The following is a 24,328-nucleotide window of genomic DNA, read 5'->3' as shown; positions in this document are numbered from 1 at the left end:
CAGCTGCATGTCCTTCTGGAGGGCTTTGTAGAAATGTGTAATGAGGTGGCGCCCTTCCCCCTATCCTATGCGGCCCTTGCGGATCTCCAATTAACGTGGGCCACCGTGAATTCCACCCAGAGATCTATGGCCACACTCTCCACCTTAGCGTAATGAACAAAATGAGCCGGTCCCATCCCAAAGGTGTTTTTCCCTTTGCTACTGCTTTTTATCTTCCTGTACTTCCATGTTCTGCAATCTCACAGATATGGTATACCTGATAACTTCCTTCGAGCTCCTCAGTCTTGACTTGACTCTTGTTTATGTGTTTTTAAAATGGAAAATAGATTGATGCTACTCACGGTGCTTATTCATCAATGTTGACTTCAAGTTATTAATCAAGAAACGTTTATGGAGATAAACCTCTGGCAATATATGGCAATATATGAAGGCTACTCTTGAGACCTAATTTACACATAGAAGGTATAAATACTAATGAATAATTGTGTGCTCGGGCGTTCTACAATCAAGAGTGAGAGGATCAAGTTTTTTGTTAGGGTGAGTAGGACAGTGAAAAACGTTCCAGGCACAAAAAAAATGAAAGGTGTTCAGTATTCAAATATGTTTTAAGTATTCATTTTGTCTCTACATGGATCTGTATTTAATATATATTGTAGTTGACATGCCAAATATGACTCTGGATCAGTCTAAGCCATACAGAATAACTATAATTTATTTTATGGATGATACTTCACCATTTTAAGATAAAATAAAATATTTCTAGGATATTCGGATAATTGTTAGAGACATTGTAGAAAAAAGGAGAGTATTGCCCATGAGTATTGTTCATGCTCACTTAGCCAAATGTTCCAGAGAGCACTGGAATTGAACTTCATTGCAGCTCTCATTCAGAAGATTAATAGACTCCAGAGTGGAAGAAGAATCATATACCCTGCAAAGAGAAGGCCTGTTGGATTGACCCCATTTATCAGGACAAGAGCTGCATGTTCCCCAACTTCTGCTCAAATTAACAGTGGTTCAGATTTGCCTGCTTCTTAGCCTGCCAATTTGCTGTGTGTGGTTTGTTAGGTCCTCCAAGTGGCATAGTAGCTTAGAGAGAAGGTAGGGATGAAAGGTCTGTGCCAACATTCCTGTAATGCTGAAATATCAATTTGTGTCTGTCTGTATGGTGTTCTCTTAGAAGTAAAGATATCCTGTACCAGCCATATGACCACAGCTGATATCTGCAAGATCTGCTCCATGCAGGGAGACCCCTAGGCTCTCTGCTCATGTTACAACAGGCTTGGCAGAGTTGCCCACAGCTTCCACAGCCGATGCTAGCCTGCAAGACTCCAATGCCCAACATGGAATAACTGGCTCGGCTTCGGACCCTAGAGCACCTGCAGGACTCCTGGCATAGCAGGTCCAGTTAAGGGATATGCTGGTGTTAGTCGCAGTCGGCATGACTCGCAGGTGGGGGGGGTCACGCGGAGGAAGGCGGGGGTAGGATTATTTTAAAACAAAAATGTACTTATCTTTGCTGGCTCGGTCCCGCGTTGTCGGTCCCACTTCGTCCCCTAAGCCAATCACAACGCTGCAATGGCAGCATGGTGATTGGTCGGGCTGGCACCCAGCCTTAGGGGAGGCCATTTTCTCCATGTAGGCTGCATGCAGGCTCGAGCAGGAACGCCCACCCGCTGGCCCCAACCAAACCCTTCTGCTTTCTTGCAGTGCTAGAACCATAAACATAAAATGGTATTTATAATACCATTTTATGTTTCTGCTTCTCGCACTGCGAAAAACCAGCAGAGCGATGCTCCTCCACCCACATGGAGGAGCCGCCACTGGCTGGACTGCTATTACTAGATCAATTTCTCGTAAAACAGTTTCAGCAAATTGTTATTTGTGCTTCTTTTTGACCTGAGAACCCCAGTTGTTTCCTAAGAGTAAGCCAGAGATAGTCACACTGTGACCAAGAAGGACATTAGAGATCATTTTATGCAAAATCTTTGGTTTGTCCTTGTGGACTCCATCCTTATTTGAAAGTGCTAAATTTGATGAAACCTTTGCAAAGATTTATGAAAACTTTTGTGACACATTTTGCTTTCCCTGTTCTGCGAAATTACCATGTCCTATAGAGCAATTTGTTGTAGCATCCTTGTTTAACACTAACAAAATAATACTGATAAAGTATGTCATAGAAAACAGTAAGCATTTTGCAGCGCATTGCTGCTGTGTAATTAAAGATTCTACAAAAAGGGAACAGACATGAAAAAGTCTGCACACCTTTGCCATTGTGTTGTAGAAAAGCTCTGGTAAGTGTAAACTTGCACAGAAAATGTATGCATATTTATGCTTGGGTTTTATTAGAGTGTAAAATGATCTGCCAAATCGTTTGCTTAGGCAATGTAAATGCAAATCTTGAATTTTGCAATATTCGCTCAGGGTAAAAATCAGGAAATTGAGAGAACTTTACAAAGCAAATAAAATCTTTGCGCCTACCTGAACTCGACTGCTGGTTATAACTTAAAGCTAACTTGCCATTAGAATCTTTAGTCAGTAACCCTGTGTTCAGTCCTAGGACAGCATCTAAGAGGTATGTAAGGAAATCTTTCAGAGGAGAAGTACACGTCTGTGGCTCTATGCTGAGCCATATGTGACATCTTAGAGGTGAGGAAAAATGTATCTGGCTGCAGGCGGGATCTTTCATGCCATCTTTCTAAGAGTACGTAAGAAAGTCTTTGGCTCTTCTGCACGGTCATCCCCAAACCTTTGCCTTTCCCCTCCTGGTTTCGGAACTCATTGATGTTGGAATTTAGGACTCTGTGCACGTTACCACTGCTAATCAGTGCTAACGTGCTTGTGCTCTCCCCCTAAAACACAGCAGAATTGTCTTAAACCCAAACAGCATATTTAATTTACCTATTAAGTTCCTAGTAAAGTGTCATTACCTGCCCCCAGGGTCTGTAAATTAAATGCTTCTAGTGGGCCTGCAGCACTGATTGTGGCACTGACTTAAGTAGTACTTTAAACATGTCTCAGTCCTGCATTTGCAACCTTTGTATGTGGCATTTCAAACTGCCATTAAGGTCACCCCTAGGGTAGGCCTTGGACAGCCAAGATGGCGGGGTATAATGTATTTAAAATGTAGAACATGTACATTTAAGTTGTACGTGTCCTAGTAGTGAAAAACTGTATGGCCTACCTCTCCCATAGGATAGCATTGGAGTTACCTTATTACATTTTATGTGTAATTTCTAAATGGGAACAGTTCACCAGTTCATGTTTGGTGTCTCCGGAATTGTAATGAAAACCCTAACTTGTGGTGAAGTTGGATTTTAAATTTGAAAATGCAATTTTTAGATTTTCCTGCCATGGCCATTTGGTGCTTGCAGCCTGTCTCTGGGTCACATGCCAGGGTGTAGCTGACAGTTGAGCTTTGTGTATTCCTCCTAGACAGCCACACACCATGGGGAGCTTAGATGTGCCTGGATGGGCCATCACTGGCAGGATGGGAGCAAGGAGCTGGGTCCAGCCCCACTTTCATTGCCAGAATGGACTGCTGTGCTGCTGAAAGAACTTCCGCTCTTCTGGGGGACTACTGCTCTGAAGGCCTGCTGCTTTGAAGGTTTGCTGCCCTACTGTGCTGACTTGCTACTTGCTGTATTCTTGTCTGGGTGAGAAAGACTGGACCTGCAACTCTGAACCCAGGACCCCAGAGTGACTCCAAGGGCTAGTTGGCTGGCCTCCTAAACAGAAGCCTCAGGGACATAACAGGCTTCTAACAACCTTGAACCCACCACCTGGAGTCTGCCATTTGTGTTTCCTGCCCTCCAAAGTGGTGCCACCCCAGTCCTGGGTCCTTGGAAGTGAGTTTGAAGGTGCTTCTGCCAAGCCCAGCTGTGGTCCTCCTAAGAACCGACACAAAGTGGTGCGAAGCCATGCCACACAGCTGCCTGCCTCATCGGAATAGATGCAGAGCAACTTGAAGCCCCGTAAAGCCTTGTCACACAGCTACTAGCTCATCAGAATTGATGCAAAGCGACGCAAGGTTCTGCCAAGCTTTGCCGCATAGCTTTCTCGGAACCAATGGTGAATATCGCAACATCTCTTAAAGCAATGCTGCGGAGACCGCGCACCAGGATTAAGGTAGTGTGTTCAGTGGACATAGGTGGGTCCCTGTAGAGGGCTTGCACTCAGCTTGAACTTGTGACTTTGCCCTGGTCTGGCGTGACCAGATAACTGCAGTTGGCGATTTGTGCTTTTATGAGCTATTTTCACTGAAATCTTTAAAATTGAATATCTCCGGTTCTACTGTTTAGATATTTGTTGAGTTGGTCTTGTTTTATTTATTTAAAAATACTCTATTTTACTAACATGGTGTGGGATGCTTTTTCTGTGCTGTTTTTGCATGATTGCTGTTTGAAGTGTTGCACAAATACTTTACACATTGCATCCAAGTTAAGCCTGACTGCTCTGTGCCAAGATGCCAGAGGGTTGAGCACAGGTCAATTTAAGGTTGGCTTGTGCCTCACCCTGACAAGCATTGTGGTTGCTCCTTGACCAGGGCTCACACCCCAGTCAACCAGTAACATAATTTCTTACATAAGAAAGAATGTCTGTTGCTGTGTCCTGGATCTCATGTACCTCCTTTGAGATGCGAAAGGGTAAGCAAGAATATTTGTAGCTCTATGCTGGATCTTATGTGTAATCTTTTTGACAGTATGAGAGCATGTGTGTAGCTCTATCCTGAATCCTACACACCATCCTTGTGAAGGTATGACAGTCTGTGGCTCTTTGTTGGATCTTCAATGACGTTTTTGTGAGGGTGAGTACAAATGCCTGTTGCTGTGTGCTGAATGTTACTTACCTTCTTTGAAAAGGTAAGCAAGAATGTCTGTGGCTTTATGCTGGATATTTTGCCACTTTTATGAGAGTAGGAGAGCATGTCAGTCGCTCTATGCTGGATCCTAAACACCAACTTTCTGAGGGTAAAAGAGCATGTCTGTGGCTCTATATTAGATTCTACATACCATCTTTGTGACGGTAAGAGAGCATGTCTGTGTCTATATACTAGATCCTACATGCCATATTTGTGATCATAAGAGACATGTCTGTGTGCTGCATGCTGGTCCTAATAATAAACATTTTACCATCCCTTATTTATCACCACAGTTTCTCAACCAAAAATGTTTTACACCTAAAGAAATCCTAAATTTATATGATTAACCATAACAACTAGTGTGCTGTTATATAATTATGTGACAACTGTTATTGTAGAGATGTATGTTTTTTTTCTCTCATATATGCTTCTGTCCTAACATGTGCCTACTTGAATTCCTGTAGAAGCTGAATGAACTGAATGAGCTGAAAGGAGAAATAGCCTCCATGCGCGTCACCGCCCCGCTAGCGATGTTCTGCTTGGATGCTTTGCAGCTGAACGAAGACCTCTGTGCTCGCGCTGAAAGCCTAAAGCAAAGACTTATTTTGTACGAAGTAAATGAAAACAGAGAACTAAATACCAGGTGTGCTGTTTTTATATTAGTATATGCTTAAAGACAGCTAATCTTTCTTCCATCACAGAGGATCTCACCCCAAATTTCATAGCGATTTTAGTTTTTCTTCTCTCACATCCCAGCAACCAGAAATGATGAGGTCATGTTTTAAACTATATTTAGTGAAATTAATTTTTGGAAGCAAAGTTTGTTGTATTTTTAATGCTTGAGTATGGAAATACTGTCCCCCTATAGTAACGCATGCTTTGACTTTGAATCTTTCCACCTCTAACTTCATTTACTTTGGTCCCAGTCACTTTTTCCTTGGCTCTTAGAGCCTCATGGGGTATTTAACCTGATCTTAAAACACAATAATCATTAACAAGGACTCAGGTGTGACCAATTCACTTTTTCTTTTGTCATTTCGTCTGTGATGTACCATTGGCTCAAGGAAACTCTTGCTTTGTTACTTACTTACCCAGTACTGGATACTCAGAAAGCCCAATCAGACGTTTTGAAAAGCCCTTCAAATTATCGATTTTGCTGCCTCCAGCTCAAAGACTATAAAGCCACTGGCCATCAAGATTTAAAAATCTGCAGGCCATGTCTGATAAGCCCAATAAAGAGGATCAGCAAGAGTGAAAAGCACAGAGGCAGGCAACCTCCCTATTGTGTACTGTAATTACCCAAATAAAGTCAGGGTGAGATTTCTCAAGAGCAGAATAGGTGGTCCCCAAGTGCCACAGTCCCACGATTTTATTCCTATCTACCCCCCTTTCTCCAGGCTCCACAATGATAGGTTTATATCAATCATGGTCACAGTGATATAACTCCTTGCTGACCACAAACAAGAGTGGCAGCATGCTGGCATGGAAAGTCTGACCAAGATATTTTCTAGGCTGTGGAGGGCCTTGGCGGGATCCTGGGACTTAAGTTGTGGGTTAGTACACAAGAATGTGAATGCAGTCTTGCCTGATGGTAGTCAAATCCAGTCATACTTGTTTAGGATGGGTGAAATTAATTAATACTGATCCTTGAGCAGTGGACCTAAGATTATACAAAGAAATTGCATCCTTCTAAAAACCAGCAAAGGGATAAGAACTAGGTAATAGAAAAACCAGGATTTCAAAGCTTTGTGAAATGACATTAAATTCTCTTCTTTATGTTTATGCAATTGAAGTTCAATCCAGAAATTCCCAATCATCCTGAGATTTGCCTTCTTGCAAGGTACGGTGAGGAGGAACAGATAGGCAGATTGTGCCTGTTTGAGTTGTCCATATTTCGCAATTGTTTGACAAAATTAGAGCTGGACTATTCCTCAAAGGCATTCAAACACAAGGTGCAATATCTTAAAATTGACCCTGGCTCTGACAAGCAGCCAATGATTTCTGCTAGTGCGAGATCTTGTGGAGCGTGATGATGCATTTTATTAACACTGTAATCATGTTATCTTTCTCTCTGGAAGCTCTCTGGAAGCCAGCTATTGAAAGCACTTTCATTAACTAACTCATAAAGGTCACCGAAGAGCTAGCCCATGATCTCTCTCCCCTCATAAAGGCCACCGAAGAACTAGCCCATGATCTCTCTCCCAAAATGACCACATGTGAGATCCCCCAACTCTCCTCGAACATGCCTACACTCGAGTCCCCACATTTGATCCTCCCGAAACCCTCCGCCCTAATCTCGAATACCACCCCCTACCCTAACGCCCCGTCTCGACTTACCAGATCCTTAAATCATTATCCAGAACCAGATATTCTCTCCCTACTCCTTGAGTACACCTCCCCATACTCTGAAGATGATATTCTCTCACTCCTCCTTGAATACACCTCCCCTCCTTCCACCATGTCTGGCCCTGCTTTATGCTCTTTAACACCCCCTCTAATTGCTCATAACCCTACACTCCCTAAACACGGTAATTCGGAACCCATCCGAACCATCTCGGCCAACCCACATAGAACGGCCAGGCTCAACGCCAATACCATTAACGCCAATAACCTCTTGCAGATCCCCACTACACACCCTGCGCTCACTGACACACTTCACAAATTCCATCTGAAAAGTATGCTAATTAACTGCAGATCAGCGGTGAAACATGCCACAGACCTGGCAGATCTCATCCTAGCCCAAGACCTAGACCTCCTTATCCTCACAGAAACGTGGCTCAACAACTGGCCCGATCATTGACCTATTAGTCCCTCCTAGTCACAAAATTATTAGACTCAACCAAGCTAATAAATTGGGAGGTGGCATTACCTGCATCTTCCGCATCTCTCTCTCAGCAAAACAGTCTCCTTCTGCGATTCTCTCCTCCTGCGAATACCTCTGCAAAGATATCACCAGCACTCTCAAACCCTTATGCTGCCTTCACATCTTCTACCACCCCCCGGGTGATAACCTCCTTCTAATCGAACAGGTTATGGAAACCATCTCCTCCCACCTTGCCAGACACTCCCCCCAGATCTTCCTTGGTGACTTCAATCTCCATTGGAATGACCCACATGATCAGGCTGTCACAACCCTCAAAAAGTTCCTTACCGACATGTCTCTTACCCAATTCTGAGACGCCCCCACCCACAACTTAGGATCGACACTTGATCTCATCATCTCCAACCACAATTCCATTCAACTCGAATCCATTCTCCCCTGTGACTGATCTGACCATCATTTTATCAACTTCCTGATAACTGAAAGCTGGAACCACAAATCGGGTCAACCAGTCAAACTTAAACAGTGGAAAAGACTGCTCCACACCACAAGTGTTAATGAGCTCATAGAACGCTGCAATATCTCCCTTCCCCCGCCCCCCAACATGATTGACTTGCACAACCTTACCGACCATTATAACAACACCAGGCTTTCTGCCTTGAATGATACGGCTCCCCTTCAACTAAAAAGAATTCCCATTAAAGACTCCAAACTATGGTTCAATGACAGACTTAATGCTGACAGACACAGTCTTAGACTAGCTGAACGCAAGTGGAGATCCTCGCCCTCCACAGATCTTCTAAAATCTCTTAGATCACAAAGAAGTAGATACAACAAACTCATTAGAACGACGAAATCCAACTTCTTTAAACACCAATTGCACAGTGCCAAAAATCGCCCTAAACGACTTTTTGAGCTCATCAAATCTCAATCCAATAACACTATTACCCAATCTCAGCTCACAGCTCGCACGCAACCAAACTGCGATGTGATGGCTGATGTCTTCCTTGAAAAGACTAACAAAACCGAATCAGACCTAAGGTCTGATGTGCTCACTCTCGCGTTCCCTCCTGACGACCCTGTCTCCACTTCCCTTCCCCCGCATCAGGTCCTCTCACTCAAGAACAATGCCTCATGGAATCATTTCACTCCCCTCGATCACATTTCCATCCGCAACATTCTCTCCACCCTTAAACCCTCAAACCACTTCAATGACTCCCTCCCCCCCAACTTCTTTAAAGAAATAATAGGTTCACTTGCGCCATTCTGGTCCAAAATAATCAACGCCTCACTTCTTCAAGGTAAGATACCGGACTGCTTGAAGGCGGGCCTGGTGCTCCCTATTCTTAAAAAAACCTCGGCTGACCCTGATGACCTGAACAACTACTGCCCAATCACAAACATTCTGACCCTGGCGAAACTTCTGGAGAAATGTGTTCATGAACAACTTTGCAAACACATTGAGCAATTCCAGCTTCTTGACCTATTCCAATCGGGTTTCCGCAGTGGCCACAGTACCGAAACGGTACAAAAGGGGGTGGTGATGGTCGGAGCATCAGAACCAATCAAACACTCACACCCAGTCAACCGATCTGGGTTTGATCCATCACCGTTCTTTAGCCCACTCTGCCACCCCAGTTCAGACATGGCCATATGCAAATCAGTCTGACCCTGTGCCTCATGGGAACAGTCCAGCCCGAACTGCCAAGCCATGCCTTCCCTGGACCGGAAACAAGCTTCCTAGGACCGGTTTCTGGCATTTCAGCCGTCTTCAGCCAGGCTTCCTTGAATCCAGTGGCAAAGTGAACAAGGGACTCACGTCTGAGCATACCCTGCCAACTTATGGCGAACAAAGCGGTACAAAAGGGGGTGGTGATGGACGGAGCATCAGAACCAATCAAACACTCACACCCAGTCAACAGATCTGAGTTTGATCCATCACCGTTCTTTAGCCCACTCTGCCACCCCAGTTCAGACATGGCCATATGCAAATCAGTCTGACCCTGTGCCTCATGGGAACAGTCCAGCCCGAACTGCCAAGCCATGCCTTCCCTGGACCGGAAACAAGCTTCCTAGGACCGGTTTATGGCATTTCAGCCGTCTTCAGCCAGGCTTGCTTGAATCCAGTGGCAAAGTGAACAAGGGACTCACGTCTGAGCATACCCTGCCAACTTATGGCGAACAAAGCGGTACAAAAGGGGGTGGTGATGGACGGCGCATCAGAACCAATCAAACACTCACACCCAGTCAACAGATCTGGGTTTGACCCATCACCGTTCTTTAGCCCACTCTGCCACCCCAGTTCAGACATGGCCATATGCAAATCAGTCTGACCCTGTGCCTCATGGGAACAGTCCAGCCCGAACTGCCAAGCCATGCCTTCCCTGGACCGGAAACAAGCTTCCTAGGACCGGTTTCTGGCATTTCGGGCTGGACTGTTCTCATGGGGCACAGGGTCAAGACTGATTTGTATATGGCTGGGTTCAAACTGGAAAGGCATGGTGAGCAAAAAAACGATGGATTTAGGCCCAGATCTCTTTACTGGGGTGAATGTATGACATTGTTCTGCATTCTGTCCATCAATTGTTGTTTTTGCAATTGTCACCCCGAGTGGGAAGGGTATGCCCAGACGTGGGTCCCGTGCTCTCCATGCCACTGGAATCAAGCTATCCTGGCTGAAGAGGGGTGAAACCCCGAAACCGGTCCTAGGATGCTTGTTTCCAGTCCAGGGAGGACCTGGCTTGGCAGTTCGGGCTGGACTGTTCCCATGAGGCACAGGGTCAAGACTGATTTGCATATGGCTGGGTTCAAACTGGAAAGGCATAGTGAGCAAAAAAACGATGGATTTAGGCCCAGATCTCTGTACTGGGGTGAATGTATGACATTGTTCTGCATTCTGTCCATCAATTGTTGTTTTTGCAATTGTCACCCCGAGTGGGAAGGGTATGCCCAGACGTGGGTCCCGTGCTCTCCATGCCACTGGAATTAAGCTATCCTGGCTGAAGAGGGGTGAAACCCCGAAACCGGTCCTAGGATGCTTGTTTCCAGTCCAGGGAGGACCTGGCTTGGCAGTTCGGGCTGGACTGTTCCCATGAGGCACAGGGTCAAGACTGATTTGCATATGGCTGGGTTCAAACTGGAAAGGCATGGTGAGCAAAAAAACGATGGATTTAGGCCCAGATCTCTGTACTGCGGTGAATGTATGACATTGTTCTGCATTCTGTCCATCAATTGTTGTTTTTGCAACAGTACCGAAACGGCCATCACTCACATCGTTGACGACGCCCTCACTTTACTCGACCAAAATGAAACCTACTGTTGGAAACAGCCCACTCCCACTCCGCAGGGTGGTGGTGGACTCCTCGAACACACTGTGGTAGCTTGGCTCGAGTGGTCAGGAAACAGGCACAGTGCTAAGCATACAATATACCCATACAATAACCATGCGTGCATCCGTTCCAAAAACGACTCTACACCGTAAAAATTATGAAAATATCTTTCTTTATCTTTTTCTCTTAGTTGCTGATTGGGAAAATAAATAAGTCAATCACAATATACAAATTTTAAATAGTGCAGGTCAAATAAATATTATCTGAAGATTCAATAAATAGGGGTGATCATAAATACAAGGGACATAAATATCAGTGCAGGTAATACAGGCAATTAAATATTTTGAGGCAATAAATACTGTACCAATAAATATTGTACACCATCAAGTCCTGTGGACCTATAAATATAGTGAAGCAATAAATAGGTAAAAACTCAATAAATACAGTGCCCCCAATAAATAATTAAAAGTATACAGCAACACTCATGTAATCAGATGACTTTTCAACTCCTAAGGGCTGATTTGGCCCAGGCACAGCTTGTAGGGTTGTGGAAGGCTTGAGGGGGGCTACTCCCTGGCTGGGACAAGGCTGAGGCCTAAACTGAGGTAGATCAAAGGGGGGAATACCAGTGCCCTGGCTTTCTCTCTCCACACAACCTCTCTAGGTTAGTCCCCATTCACCCCTGGCACAGTCAGGTTGGTTCCAGCACCTCCCTAGCCCCTTAGAGCAGTCTCTCAGGTCTCCACAGGGCCTTAGGCGCCCTCTACTCCACTTACTGCCCTTTTTCTGATGTTCCGACGCCGCTGGAGTCGTGTCGACGCCGTGAGGCGGTTCCGGTTCGGTCTCGGCGGCCTCGGCACAATGTCAGTTCTTTGACGACGCCGGTAGGCGGTTCCGGTCCGATGTCGGCGGCCTCGGTTCGATCTCGACCTCCGATTCGACGGCGTCGGGCAGTCTCTACTCGATGTCGACTTCGGGCGGCTCCGGTCCGATGGCGCTCTCGGCTCCGATGACGTCGGCCGGCCTGGCCTCGATGTCGACTTCCGGCGACTCCGGGGTGCGATCCTCACCCCCGACCTCCGGTGCTCCTCCTCTCAGGTTCCGGGCGACTCCGGAGTGCGATCCTCACTCCCGACCTCCGGTGCTCCTCTACCTCGGTCCCCGACGACTCCGGAGGGCGGACTTCACTCCTCCGATGACGCCGCTCACTCGACCTCGGTTCACTTCCTCCTCGACCTCTGGTATTCCTCACGACCTCCGTCGGCGCCCTCTCACGACCTCAGGCGGCTCCGGGTACGACGTCTGCTACTTCAGTCAGCGCCGCTTCTCCACCTCGGGCTCCAGGTCTCAGGCTACTCGACGCCGGACTCCAGGGAAACCAGTTTCCAGGTCAGGATCTTGCTGCTTTCTGCTTCTAAGGCCTGTTCCTGCTGTCCAGGTCCTTAGGATGAGTTTTTCTGGCTTCTTCCCACACAGGGCTACAGGCTGGGATCCATCAGTAGGGACAAGTATCAAGGGTGGGTTTATGGACCCCACTCCAGGCACAAGTTTCCACCCCTGCTGCTTCACTCCTTCCTCCTTCACTGTTGTGCTGCTCTCTCTTCACCAGTCAGGTGCCAACTGCCAGCTCCAACTGCCAACACTCTGTCTTAACTCCCCAACATTCCAAACCGCCTCCAACTGTCACAGGGTTCTGGAATGTTCTGGAAGGTGCTGGTAGGTTCCAGTGGATGCTGGTGATGTCACAGGTGGCCACCATTTTGTGCTTCAGGCCCTCAGACAGAAGTTTCAGGGGTAGCTAAAATGGCTCCCTGAATCTGCAGCAACACTAAAAAGTCTGGTGGTTCCCAAAAAGGAAAAATTCAAACAGGGTTTGAGGCAAAAGTGGGACAAAATAAATAAGGATGAGGAGGGACCACCCAAAGGGCTGACAGGTCTAACACGCGTCCCCCCCAGCTGAAAGTGGGGAGAGCTACCCAACCCCTTGGGAGTTCTCATCACTAAGGCGGAAATACCTTGAGAGACCGTCTGCGTTGGCGTGGTCCACTCCAGGCCGATGTTCCACCTGAAAGTCCATTCCCTGTAGGGAAATAGACCACCTCAACAACTTGGGATTCTCCCCCTTCATTTGCATCAGCCAACGAAGGGGTCTGTGGTCGGTCTGAACCAGGAAGTGCGAGCCAAACAGGTATGGCCGCAACTTCTTCAGAGCCCATACCACTGCAAAGGCTTCACGCTCTATTGCACTCCACTTCTGTTCCCTGGGAAGTAGTCTCCGGGATAGGAAGACCACGGGTTGATCCAGACCCTCTTCGTTGAGTTGCGATAACACTGCCCCAATGCCATGTTCTGATGCATCTGTCTGGACAATGAACTCCTTGGAAAAGTCTGGGGCCCTTAAGACCGGGGCCTCGCACATGGCTTTCTTCAATCTCACAAAGGCCTGCTGACAGGCCTCCGTCCAGACTACCCGTCGAGGTTGTTTCTTGGACGTGAGCTCCGTGAGGGGGGCTACGATGGTACCGTACCCCTTCACGAAGCGGCGGTAATATCCCGTGAGGCCCAAAAATGCTCGGACCTCAGTCTGTGTCTTGGGGGGTTCCCAGGCCATGATGGCCTCGATCTTCGCCTGGAGGGGTTGCACCGCTCCCCTACCCACCAAGTGTCCAAGGTACACTACCGACCCCTGCCCGATCTGGCACTTGCTGGCCTTGATCGTCAATCCAGCTTGTCTCAGGGCCTGGAGAACAGCTTGCAGGTGACGCAAGTGATCCTCCCAGCTGTTACTGAAGACGGCTATGTCATCCAGATAAGCAGCAGAGAAACTCTCCATTCCGGTGAGGATCTGGTTTACCAGGCGCTGAAACGTGGCAGGTGCGTTCTTGAGCCCAAAGGGCATCACACAGAACTGGTAGTGGCCATTGGGCGTGGAGAAGGCTGACCTTTCCCTTGCTCCATCAGTCAACGAGATCTGCCAGTACCCTGAAGTAAGGTCAAAGGTACTTAGATATTGGGCAGCTCCGAGCCGGTCAATCAATTCATCCGCCCTAGGGATCGGATGAGCATCAGTTTTTGTCACTGAATTCAGTCCCCGGTAGTCCACACAGAACCTCAGTTCTGGTTGGGCACCCGGTGGTGCAGCTTTCGGTACTAACACCACCGGACTAGACCAGGGGCTGCTAGAAGGTTCAATCACTCCTAGCTCCAGCATCTTAGTGACTTCACTATGAATGCTGGCCTTCACCTTGTCTGACATCCGGTAGATCTTGGACTTCACAGGTGGGCTGTCTCCTGTGTCCACGTCATGGACGCACAGGTGAGTCCTACCCGGGACAAGGGAGAACAACGAAGAGTACTGCCCCAGGACCTGGCGACAGTCCTCCTGCTGTTCAGGAGTTAGAGATGGGGAGAGAATCACTCCCTCCACCGACCCATCCTTTTCTTGAGACGCAAACAGATCAGGGAGAGGCTCGCTTTCCACGTCCTCTCCTCCGTCAGTCACCATCATCAAGATGACTTCGGGCCTCTCGTGGTGGGGTTTGAGGCGGTTGGCATGCAGCACCCGCAGGGGCTGACGAGGGGTCTTCAGGTCCACCAAGTAGGTAGCCTTACCCTTCTTCTCCAACACCTCAAAGGGTCCTGACCAGCGATCCTGGAGGGCGCTAAGCTCTCCCGGTTCGATCACCCACACCTTCTGGCCAGGCTCCAACTCCACCGGGTGAGCATTGTGGTCATACCACGCCTTCATTACTGCTTGGCTGGCTTCCAAGTTGTCAGAAGCTTGCTTCCACAACTTAGCCATTTGGCTCCGGAAGGCCAGCATGTAGCTCACCACATCCTGGGGGAGCTTTCTGGGAGTTCTTTCCCATCCGTCTCTCACCAGGTTAAGAGGTCCACGTACAGGGTGCCCATACAGAAGCTCGAAGGGGCTGAAGCCCACTCCCTTCTGTGGCACTTCCCTGTAAGAAAAAAGTAAACAGGGTAGGAGGACGTCCCATTTCCTCCGCAGGCTTTCAGGCAGACTTCTGATCATGCCCTTCAAGGTTTTATTAAACCTCTCCACCAGACCATTGGTCTGGGGGTGGTAAGGAGTTGTGAACCGGTAGGTCACTCCACACTCCTTCCACATCGCCCGCATATACGCTGACATGAAGTTGGTCCCCCTGTCGGACACAACTTCCTTGGGAAAACCCACTCGGGTAAAGATTCCCATCAGGGCCCTTGCCACAACAGGTGCTGTTATGGTCCTCAGAGGTATTGCCTCTGGGTACCGTGTGGCATGATCCACCAGGACCAGGATAAACCTGTGACCAGCTGATGTTGGCGGATCTAACGGACCCACAATGTCGATGCCCACCCTTTCAAAGGGGGTGCTAACGACAGGAAGTGGTTCCAGGGGAGCTTTCAGCTTCACCCCTGTTTTCCCACTGGCTTGGCAAGACACACATGTCCGGCAGTAGGTATCGGACGACACTTTCATCTGAGGCCAATAAAAGTGTGGGACAAGACGGGCGAAGGTCTTGTCTTGCCCCAGGTGTCCTGCCAATGGTATCTCGTGAGCCAACTCCAGAAGGAAGGCTCGATAACGTTGAGGGACTACCAAGGCTCGTGACGATCCGTGTAGGGGTGCCTTGGGTTCACTGTAGAGGAGGCCATCCTCCCAGTAAACACTGTAGTTCCCTTCAGCGTTCCCTGCTGCCTGGGCTTCGGCCTGTCGCCTCAGCCCCTCAAGGGTAGGGCACTCCCTCTGGCCCTGGCAGAATTCCTCCCTGGACGGGCCTCCCTCCACGTGCCACTCGGCCGGGATGGGTAGGTCCTCCAGGTTGGTAACGTCCCCCACCGTAGACTCCTGGTCCACCACCTCCGGTGGCCTATCCGTCCTACGGGGTGGGGACGCCGAGGCAGGCTCCTCCTGTCCTCGGTTCTTCCCTTGACTGGCAGCTGGCTGGGCCTTTGTTCCAGGCTCCAGCCGAAATGAACTCCCTCTTCGGGTAGTCGCGGACCTTGTGCTAACACAGGCCCAGTCAGGTGTACCCAGCATCTCGGTGTGAGTCCGGTATTCCACCTCCTTCCAAGCGTTGTGCTCCATATCATTCCCCAGCAGACAATCGACTGGCACGGCAGGGCTTACGGCAACTCGAAGTGAACCTGCAACCCCCCCCCATTCAAAGGGAACCTCGGCCACGGGATAGTGACCTGTTCTGCCGTCAGCCATCGCGGCTGGGTGGAGTACATCGGGAATTACCTGCTCTGGAGACACCAGTTGACTACGCACCATAGTCATACTGGCTCCTGTGTCTCTCAGAGCCTCCCCTCTTTGGCCGTTGATGGTGACCCACTGCCCATACTTTGCGGTATTTGCGGGCACCTGGATCTTAGGAACCATCTCCCGTTCTCCCAGGGACACTAAAGTGACACCCGCCCACTCCCTTCCCTTAGTTAAGGGCATCTCCTCCCCGAGCACTACACTAGCTACTCCGGGGGTCTTTCCTCCAGTGGGAGGGGGTGGTCCTTTCAGGCACTTCGGATCTCCTTTATAGTGTCCAACGCCACCGCACTCATAGCAATGGACAACCCTTGGCTGCTGACTCTGGCCAGGATTAGGGTTTCTGGGCGGGTTAGCCTTAGGGGTGAATCCTGTTCCCTTCCCTTGGAAGTTATTTTGGGGGCCTTTGGAGAACTCCTTTTTCTTTTCCCCTCCCTCTTTCTTCTGGAGGGCGCCCTGTCCGGCCTTTTGAGTATCCCCTCCAGTCCCCCTTGTGGACACCCGGGTACTAGCCCAAATGTCCGCCTCCTCAGCAAGCTTCCGGGGACTGGTCAGCTTGCTATCCACCAGGTGTTGCCGCAGTTCAGGGAAACATTTCTCGAGCAGGTGTTCCTTCAGTACTAGGTCAAACAACTCCTCGTAGTTCCTCACTTCACTGCCCTGAATCCAACCTTCCATTGCCTTCTTCGCATAGTCCAGGAAGTCCACCCAATTCTGCGTGCCCAGTTTGTGACTACCCCTGAACTTCTGTCTGTACTTTTCAGGTGTTAGTCCAAACTTTCTGATGAGCGCCAGTTTCATGGTGGGGTAGTGGGTCTGCTCATCCTCCTCGAGGGCCAATAAAGCATCCCTACCAGCTGGAGGCATGTACTTGTACAATCCCCCTCCCCAGTACTTCGCTGGAACCCCATGGGCCCTCAACGAGACCTCATAGGCCGCTAGCCACTTGGCGATGTCGTCGCCCACTCCATAGCTAGCTACTATGTCCTTTGGCAGGTATGGTTTAGATTCCCTGGTGATCTCTTGGGTCTGGCTGCCACCATTTGGAACAGGTTGTGCCCCGATTCTCAAGATCTGAAGATCTATTTCTTTCAGTCGTAATTCATGGGCCATCCTCTGCTCCTCCTTCTCCTTTTCCAGCCTTGCTAAGTCCCATGTGAGCTGTCTTTTCTCCCTCCGGTCTGTTAGCTCCACTTCAGACAAGCCACCGCTAGAGGCACTGCTGCCCTTCCTAGAAATGGTTCTGGGCCCTGCTGACAGGTTCCCCACCTCAGGTTGGTACATCTCAGCCCCCTCGGGGTCAGGCTCTCCATCCCTGTCTTCCTCCTCAGCCTTGCTTTCCCTGCGTGCCTCCCCCCAAGCCCTTAAGCTGGTTTGGAGTGCACCCTTCTTTGCTCCTGGGGGACAGTACACCCCCTCCCGCTGGCAAAACTCCCTGAGTTGGGCCACAGTGTACGTTTCTAGATTTTCTAGTACAAACTCCATCTTGCCCACTCAGGTTAGAGGACAGGTTTTTGTGCAGTAACTATGCAGGGGGGTACCTTTAATAATACCTCCTCCCACCACCAGAGTAAATTTGGAAAAAACAAAAACCCACAATTAGGAAGGCCGCTCTTGAGAAAACTCCCGGTGTAGGCCTATGGACTACCCACAGTTATTGTTGAGTATACGTAGGCACAGCTCAATCCCACCACTGAACACCAATTTATGTTGGAAACAGCCCACTCCCACTCCGCAGGGTGGTGGTGGACTCCTCGAACACACTGTGGTAGCTTGGCTCGAGTGGTCAGGAAACAGGCACAGTGCTAAGCATACAATATACCCATACAATAACCATGCGTGCATCCGTTCCAAAAACGACTCTACACCGTAAAAATTATGAAAATATCTTTCTTTATCTTTTTCTCTTAGTTGCTGATTGGGAAAATAAATAAGTCAATCACAATATACAAATTTTAAATAGTGCAGGTCAAATAAATATTATCTGAAGATTCAATAAATAGGGGTGATCATAAATACAAGGGACATAAATATCAGTGCAGGTAATACAGGCAATTAAATATTTTGAGGCAATAAATACTGTACCAATAAATATTGTACACCATCAAGTCCTGTGGACCTATAAATATAGTGAAGCAATAAATAGGTAAAAACTCAATAAATACAGTGCCCCCAATAAATAATTAAAAGTATACAGCAACACTCATGTAATCAGATGACTTTTCAACTCCTAAGGGCTGATTTGGCCCAGGCACAGCTTGTAGGGTTGTGGAAGGCTTGAGGGGGGCTACTCCCTGGCTGGGACAAGGCTGAGGCCTAAACTGAGGTAGATCAAAGGGGGGAATACCAGTGCCCTGGCTTTCTCTCTCCACACAACCTCTCTAGGTTAGTCCCCATTCACCCCTGGCACAGTCAGGTTGGTTCCAGCACCTCCCTAGCCCCTTAGAGCAGTCTCTCAGGTCTCCACAGGGCCTTAGGCGCCCTCTACTCCACTTACTGCCCTTTTTCTGATGTTCCGACGCCGCTGGAGTCGTGTCGACGCCGTGAGGCGGTTCCGGTTCGGTCTCGGCGGCCTCGGCACAATGTCAGTTCTTTGACGACGCCGGTAGGCGGTTCCGGTCCGATGTCGGCGGCCTCGGTTCGATCTCGACCTCCGATTCGACGGCGTCGGGCAGTCTCTACTCGATGTCGACTTCGGGCGGCTCCGGTCCGATGGCGCTCTCGGCTCCGATGACGTCGGCCGGCCTGGCCTCGATGTCGACTTCCGGCGACTCCGGGGTGCGATCCTCACCCCCGACCTCCGGTGCTCCTCCTCTCAGGTTCCGGGCGACTCCGGAGTGCGATCCTCACTCCCGACCTCCGGTGCTCCTCTACCTCGGTCCCCGACGACTCCGGAGGGCGGACTTCACTCCTCCGATGACGCCGCTCACTCGACCTCGGTTCACTTCCTCCTCGACCTCTGGTATTCCTCACGACCTCCGTCGGCGCCCTCTCACGACCTCAGGCGGCTCCGGGTACGACGTCTGCTACTTCAGTCAGCGCCGCTTCTCCACCTCGGGCTCCAGGTCTCAGGCTACTCGACGCCGGACTCCAGGGAAACCAGTTTCCAGGTCAGGATCTTGCTGCTTTCTGCTTCTAAGGCCTGTTCCTGCTGTCCAGGTCCTTAGGATGAGTTTTTCTGGCTTCTTCCCACACAGGGCTACAGGCTGGGATCCATCAGTAGGGACAAGTATCAAGGGTGGGTTTATGGACCCCACTCCAGGCACAAGTTTCCACCCCTGCTGCTTCACTCCTTCCTCCTTCACTGTTGTGCTGCTCTCTCTTCACCAGTCAGGTGCCAACTGCCAGCTCCAACTGCCAACACTCTGTCTTAACTCCCCAACATTCCAAACCGCCTCCAACTGTCACAGGGTTCTGGAATGTTCTGGAAGGTGCTGGTAGGTTCCAGTGGATGCTGGTGATGTCACAGGTGGCCACCATTTTGTGCTTCAGGCCCTCAGACAGAAGTTTCAGGGGTAGCTAAAATGGCTCCCTGAATCTGCAGCAACACTAAAAAGTCTGGTGGTTCCCAAAAAGGAAAAATTCAAACAGGGTTTGAGGCAAAAGTGGGACAAAATAAATAAGGATGAGGAGGGACCACCCAAAGGGCTGACAGGTCTAACACCTACCTTTTAATTCTGCTCAATCTCTCATCACCTTTTGACACTGTCAAACACGACAATCTTCTTTTCCTACTGGAACGCAGAATGGGACTCTCAGGCACGGTCCTTGAATGATTCGCATCTTTCCTCGACAACAGAACCCAAAGAGTCAAATCCAACCAATCTCTCTCCAACCCGAGTCCCTGCACACTTGGTGTCCCCCAAGGATCCTCACTCTCCCCCACCCTCTTCAACCTCTTCCTTGAACCTCTGACTGTAATTCTTAAAACCTCCAACATCCAATATCACATGTATGCTGATGACACCCAACTTTACATGACAATCTCCTCCCCCGAGGACATCATATCGCTCAATGGAACCCTTCTCAAAACCCTCAACTGGCTTACTTCCAACCAACTTAAATTAAACGCCCTCAAGACGGAATTCCTCCTCATTGCACCCGCTAGACAATCCCCCACTGTGCTGCAATCTCTTTGTAACCTAACCACCCTCAACTGCACTCCTCACATTGTTGACTCTACTAAATCTCTGGGAGTTGTGCTAGACAAAAACCTAAACATGCACGGGCACATCAGATCATCGACCAAAGGAGCGAGCTTTCAACTCTGCATCCTAAGACAACTCCAACCATTCCTTCCACATGATGACTTTAAAGTCGCGGTACAAGCACTGGTCATCTCCAGGCTAGAATACGGCAGTGCCACTCTTTGCGGCCTGCCGAAATTCAGTCTAGCTCCTATTAGAGCCTCTCTTAATGCTGCCACTTGACTCATCACGGGCTCTAAAAAGACCAATCACATTTCAGTGGACTTGAAATCGCTCGACTGGCTTCCCTTTGAAGCTAGGATGCAATTAAAGATTGCATGTATGACCCATAGAGCACTACACTTCAACACCCCACTCTACCTGACTCACAAGCTTTAGCTATCAGGTGGCTCCAGGTCCACAAGGATCTCAGGCACTTTGCTGCTCAAGCCCAAGACATTTAATAAGCTTAAAACCTACAATCGCTCATTCCCTGGCATCGCCCGAGAATCTGGAACTCCCTTCCAGTGGAAACAAGACTGATTCCTTCTACCCTTGCCATCAAAAAGGAAGTCAAATCTCTACTACTGAACAAACTCCTCTAACAAACAATGCGCTGATCTTGATGCTAGGCTCGTACTGCCTATAATTGACTGTTTTTTATCTGATTTGCTCTGGATGTATATTGCCCTACTTGTCTCTCTCACTACCTAAACCTATGTAAGCGCTCTGATACCCACCTGGGTCATTTTCGCGCTATACAAAACTTTAAATAAATACATAAATAACTTGGATATAATTGAGGTACCCACTACAACCGTGTGAGAGTCTTTAACAAATGACTGAGGACTTGCTGTACTCCCCACCACCAGGTCAGCCGAAGGTTGTACAACCATGACCTGGCAGACTACAGCCCCCACCTCCATATTTAGAGATCTCCACCAGGTCTATAGAGATCTCAGTGCCTTCAGAGGATCCTGCACTACTGTTGCTCTTCTGAAGCTTTGCTGTGTGGGTGCCATGTTCAATGTGGGAGTTTTTTCTTGGAAATCAAAAAAATAATGTCCATGACATGGTGGAGTTTTACCAGAGAATGGATGTCATTATTGCTTTTTCTTGTTAGAGCTCTTGATGGTGTGCAAGCCCACAGACCCCCCTTCCAACTCCTTGCAAAAGCCTTTTCTACCTTCCTCGTGCTATTGCCCAGTCTCCTCAGTCTCACCACATATTCTGCACCTTTGAATCTCCACAAGAGCTGGCCTGACCATTCTGCCACTCTGGTATTATCCCAGTGGGCTGCAGACTAAGGGGGCTGCTTTCAGAGAATGATGGGCTGCCATGACCCAACCAATGCACCATGGATAATTCTTGTTGTGGTCTTCTGCAGTAGGGTGCTGGTTTGAACATTTTTGCCAGAGCAACCTTTGATTTCCACTTTGGATAGAGTATAGAGAGGAGCAGCCCTACAGCAGTAGTAGCCACAGGGGTGGCTGGAGCGAGCTCTAGAGTTGCATACATGACAACAATGTTGAGTTGTAACAGTGATGAAAATTGTGTTCTATAATGTACTTTGTTGTTCTCGTGCTGTTGCCACCTTCTTCTCTGGCCATCACCACATTCATATGATTTATATTTCCAGAAAATCCCTTTCCAGTTTATTCTAATGTCTTCAGATCAAACTGTCTTCTCATTTGTAAAAGAAAGATGGAAAAGTATGTTCTGCAAATGGTCTCTTACAATTTCTTATGCATAAATATAATGTAAAATCTCTAAACATTTCCTTTATTCCAGCATTGGCAATAAATATGGCACTATTGCAGCCAGAGCCATCGAAGTACCTGCCAACACCCAAGAACTGGTGGCGCTGACTGAATTCCTGATAAAAGCCAGCGACGTCACAGTTTACAGGCTGAAGGATGAAATATCGGAAGCAGCAAACCGGCTGCTATTTCTGATGGACTACGCAAACCTGCATTGTAAGTGAACCTGGCAAGTGTATTATGAAAGGTCAAATAGAAGAATACTTCCCAGTTAAATTAAGTGCATTAAGAATGTATTGTCAAGGTTGTCAATATAGTTTAACAAGGGGAAACCACTGCTTCTCCTGGCTTTGCCCTTTGGCAACCCATGTGTCCCATGCCCTGGTGCCAGGGTTCGTGCCCTGGTACCAGGGTTTACAATGGCAGCAGTATGAAGATAAAGTCAACAGAGTTCTTAGGTCTTCATTAATTTTCTGTAGTTTATGCGCATTGCCCTGCACATAGCTCCTCATCATCACATACGAGGCAGTTGAGGGGTGAACGGTGGGAAAAAGGCCAAACCTGTTATTCAATTTTAGTTAAAAAGATGCATGACTTCACTTCTGCTATTCTGGGAATTTCGGTGAATTGACATTGATGGGCTTCAACACAAAGATGTCTTCCTGGAATTCCCTCCTCGAAAACCTCATCAACATCGGTCTCAGCCAACTAGTCACTGAACTCACGCACAAGGACGAACACACACTCTATGCCATTTTTACCTCCAGTGACAGAATCAAATTCACCCATGTTACAGAACCCACCAGGATCGACCACGCCATTGTCCACTTTACTATCTCCGTCAGAGCTCAGCATACCACCGCCAAACACCACAACACCAACCACCGCAGTTGGGGCAAAGTTACTGAGACTCAATGGACTCAGGCCATCAGCACCACACAACCTGAAACCTCAGCAGATCTCGGTAGGCCATTCAGAACTTTGCTGCTTGGATCAACACATGCGCTGACAGAGTCCCCCCCATGAAACCAGCTAAACCCAACAAAGCCCCAAAACATGCCAGCTGGTGCACCCCAGAGCTTAGGACAACCAAGCGCAACTGGTACCAACTCGAGAAATGATGGCACAACTCCAAGGACGCCTCCTACAGAGCCACCCAAAAAACAGCCCTCGGCGACTAACACCGGCGCATCAAGGAAGCCAAGAGAGCAGTCATCACCAACCGCATCGACATCATAGCCAACCACATGAAAGAACTATTCAAAATTGTCAAGGAATTTGCCAACACGTTAGTCACAGAGAACTCCATCCACCCCTCCAAAGAACCCTGCAACACCCTCTCAGGCTACTTCCCCAGCAAAATAGCCACTATCTACAACAACTTTGACCCCCAACCCACCATCCCTGGCCTTAAGCAACCAGCAAACACTGTCCGAACCCACCACTTGGTCTCCACTCACCACGCAGACCATTTTAACCATCATGATGTTCATCCACCCCGGGCCGCCCACCGACCCCTGCCCCCACCATCTCTTCAACCTTGAAGCCAACTCAATCAGCATGGAGCTCACCAGCATCCTCAACACCGCCATCTCCACAGCCACCTTTCTAGACGCATGGAAACAGGCAAAGGTCAGACACCATCTAAAGAAGCCCTTGGCTGACCCCAGCGACCTCAAATGTTACTGACTGATCTCCCTGCTCCCCTATCCATCCAAAAGCCTCGAGAAAGTAATCAACCAGCAGCTCACTAAAAACCTGGAACTCAACCACCTACTTGACAGCTCACAATCAGGATTATGCGCCAACCACAGCACTGAGACTGCACTAATTGCTGCCACAGACGTCACAGCAGCCCTAATGTCTCCTCAACCCCTTAGCTGCAGTTGACACAGTCTCCCAATGCACACTCATCGACAGACTCCACAATGCCGAAATACAACAAAACACCCTCAAGTGGATCACTTCTTTCTTCTCTGGATCCACATAGAGCATCACATGTGGCGCCCCACCCTATTCAACATCTATATGACCCCCCCTCGCAGACATCGTCAGATCCCATAGCCTCAACATAATCTCCTACGCCAACGACACTCAACTCATC

At 48.7% G+C, this 24,328-nt stretch overlaps 1 protein-coding gene across 1 annotated transcript in view; it reads left to right on the top strand.

Annotated features, from left to right (window-relative positions):
* Positions 1-24,328, top strand: part of DNAH3 (dynein axonemal heavy chain 3) — a 694,204-nt gene that overhangs the window by 212,000 nt on the left and 457,876 nt on the right. The window contains exons 13-14 of the mRNA XM_085629109.1: positions 5,326-5,504; positions 22,256-22,440. Of these exons, the coding sequence (XP_085485235.1) occupies positions 5,326-5,504; positions 22,256-22,440 (364 nt within the window). The remainder of the gene's footprint in view (positions 1-5,325; positions 5,505-22,255; positions 22,441-24,328) is intronic.

This window comes from Triturus cristatus, chromosome 10 (assembly GCF_964204655.1).
Source record: "Triturus cristatus chromosome 10, aTriCri1.1, whole genome shotgun sequence".
Lineage (NCBI taxonomy): Eukaryota > Metazoa > Chordata > Amphibia > Caudata > Salamandridae > Triturus > Triturus cristatus.
Note: the sequence above shows the minus strand (reverse complement) of the source record. Positions and strands in the feature narration are given on the sequence as shown.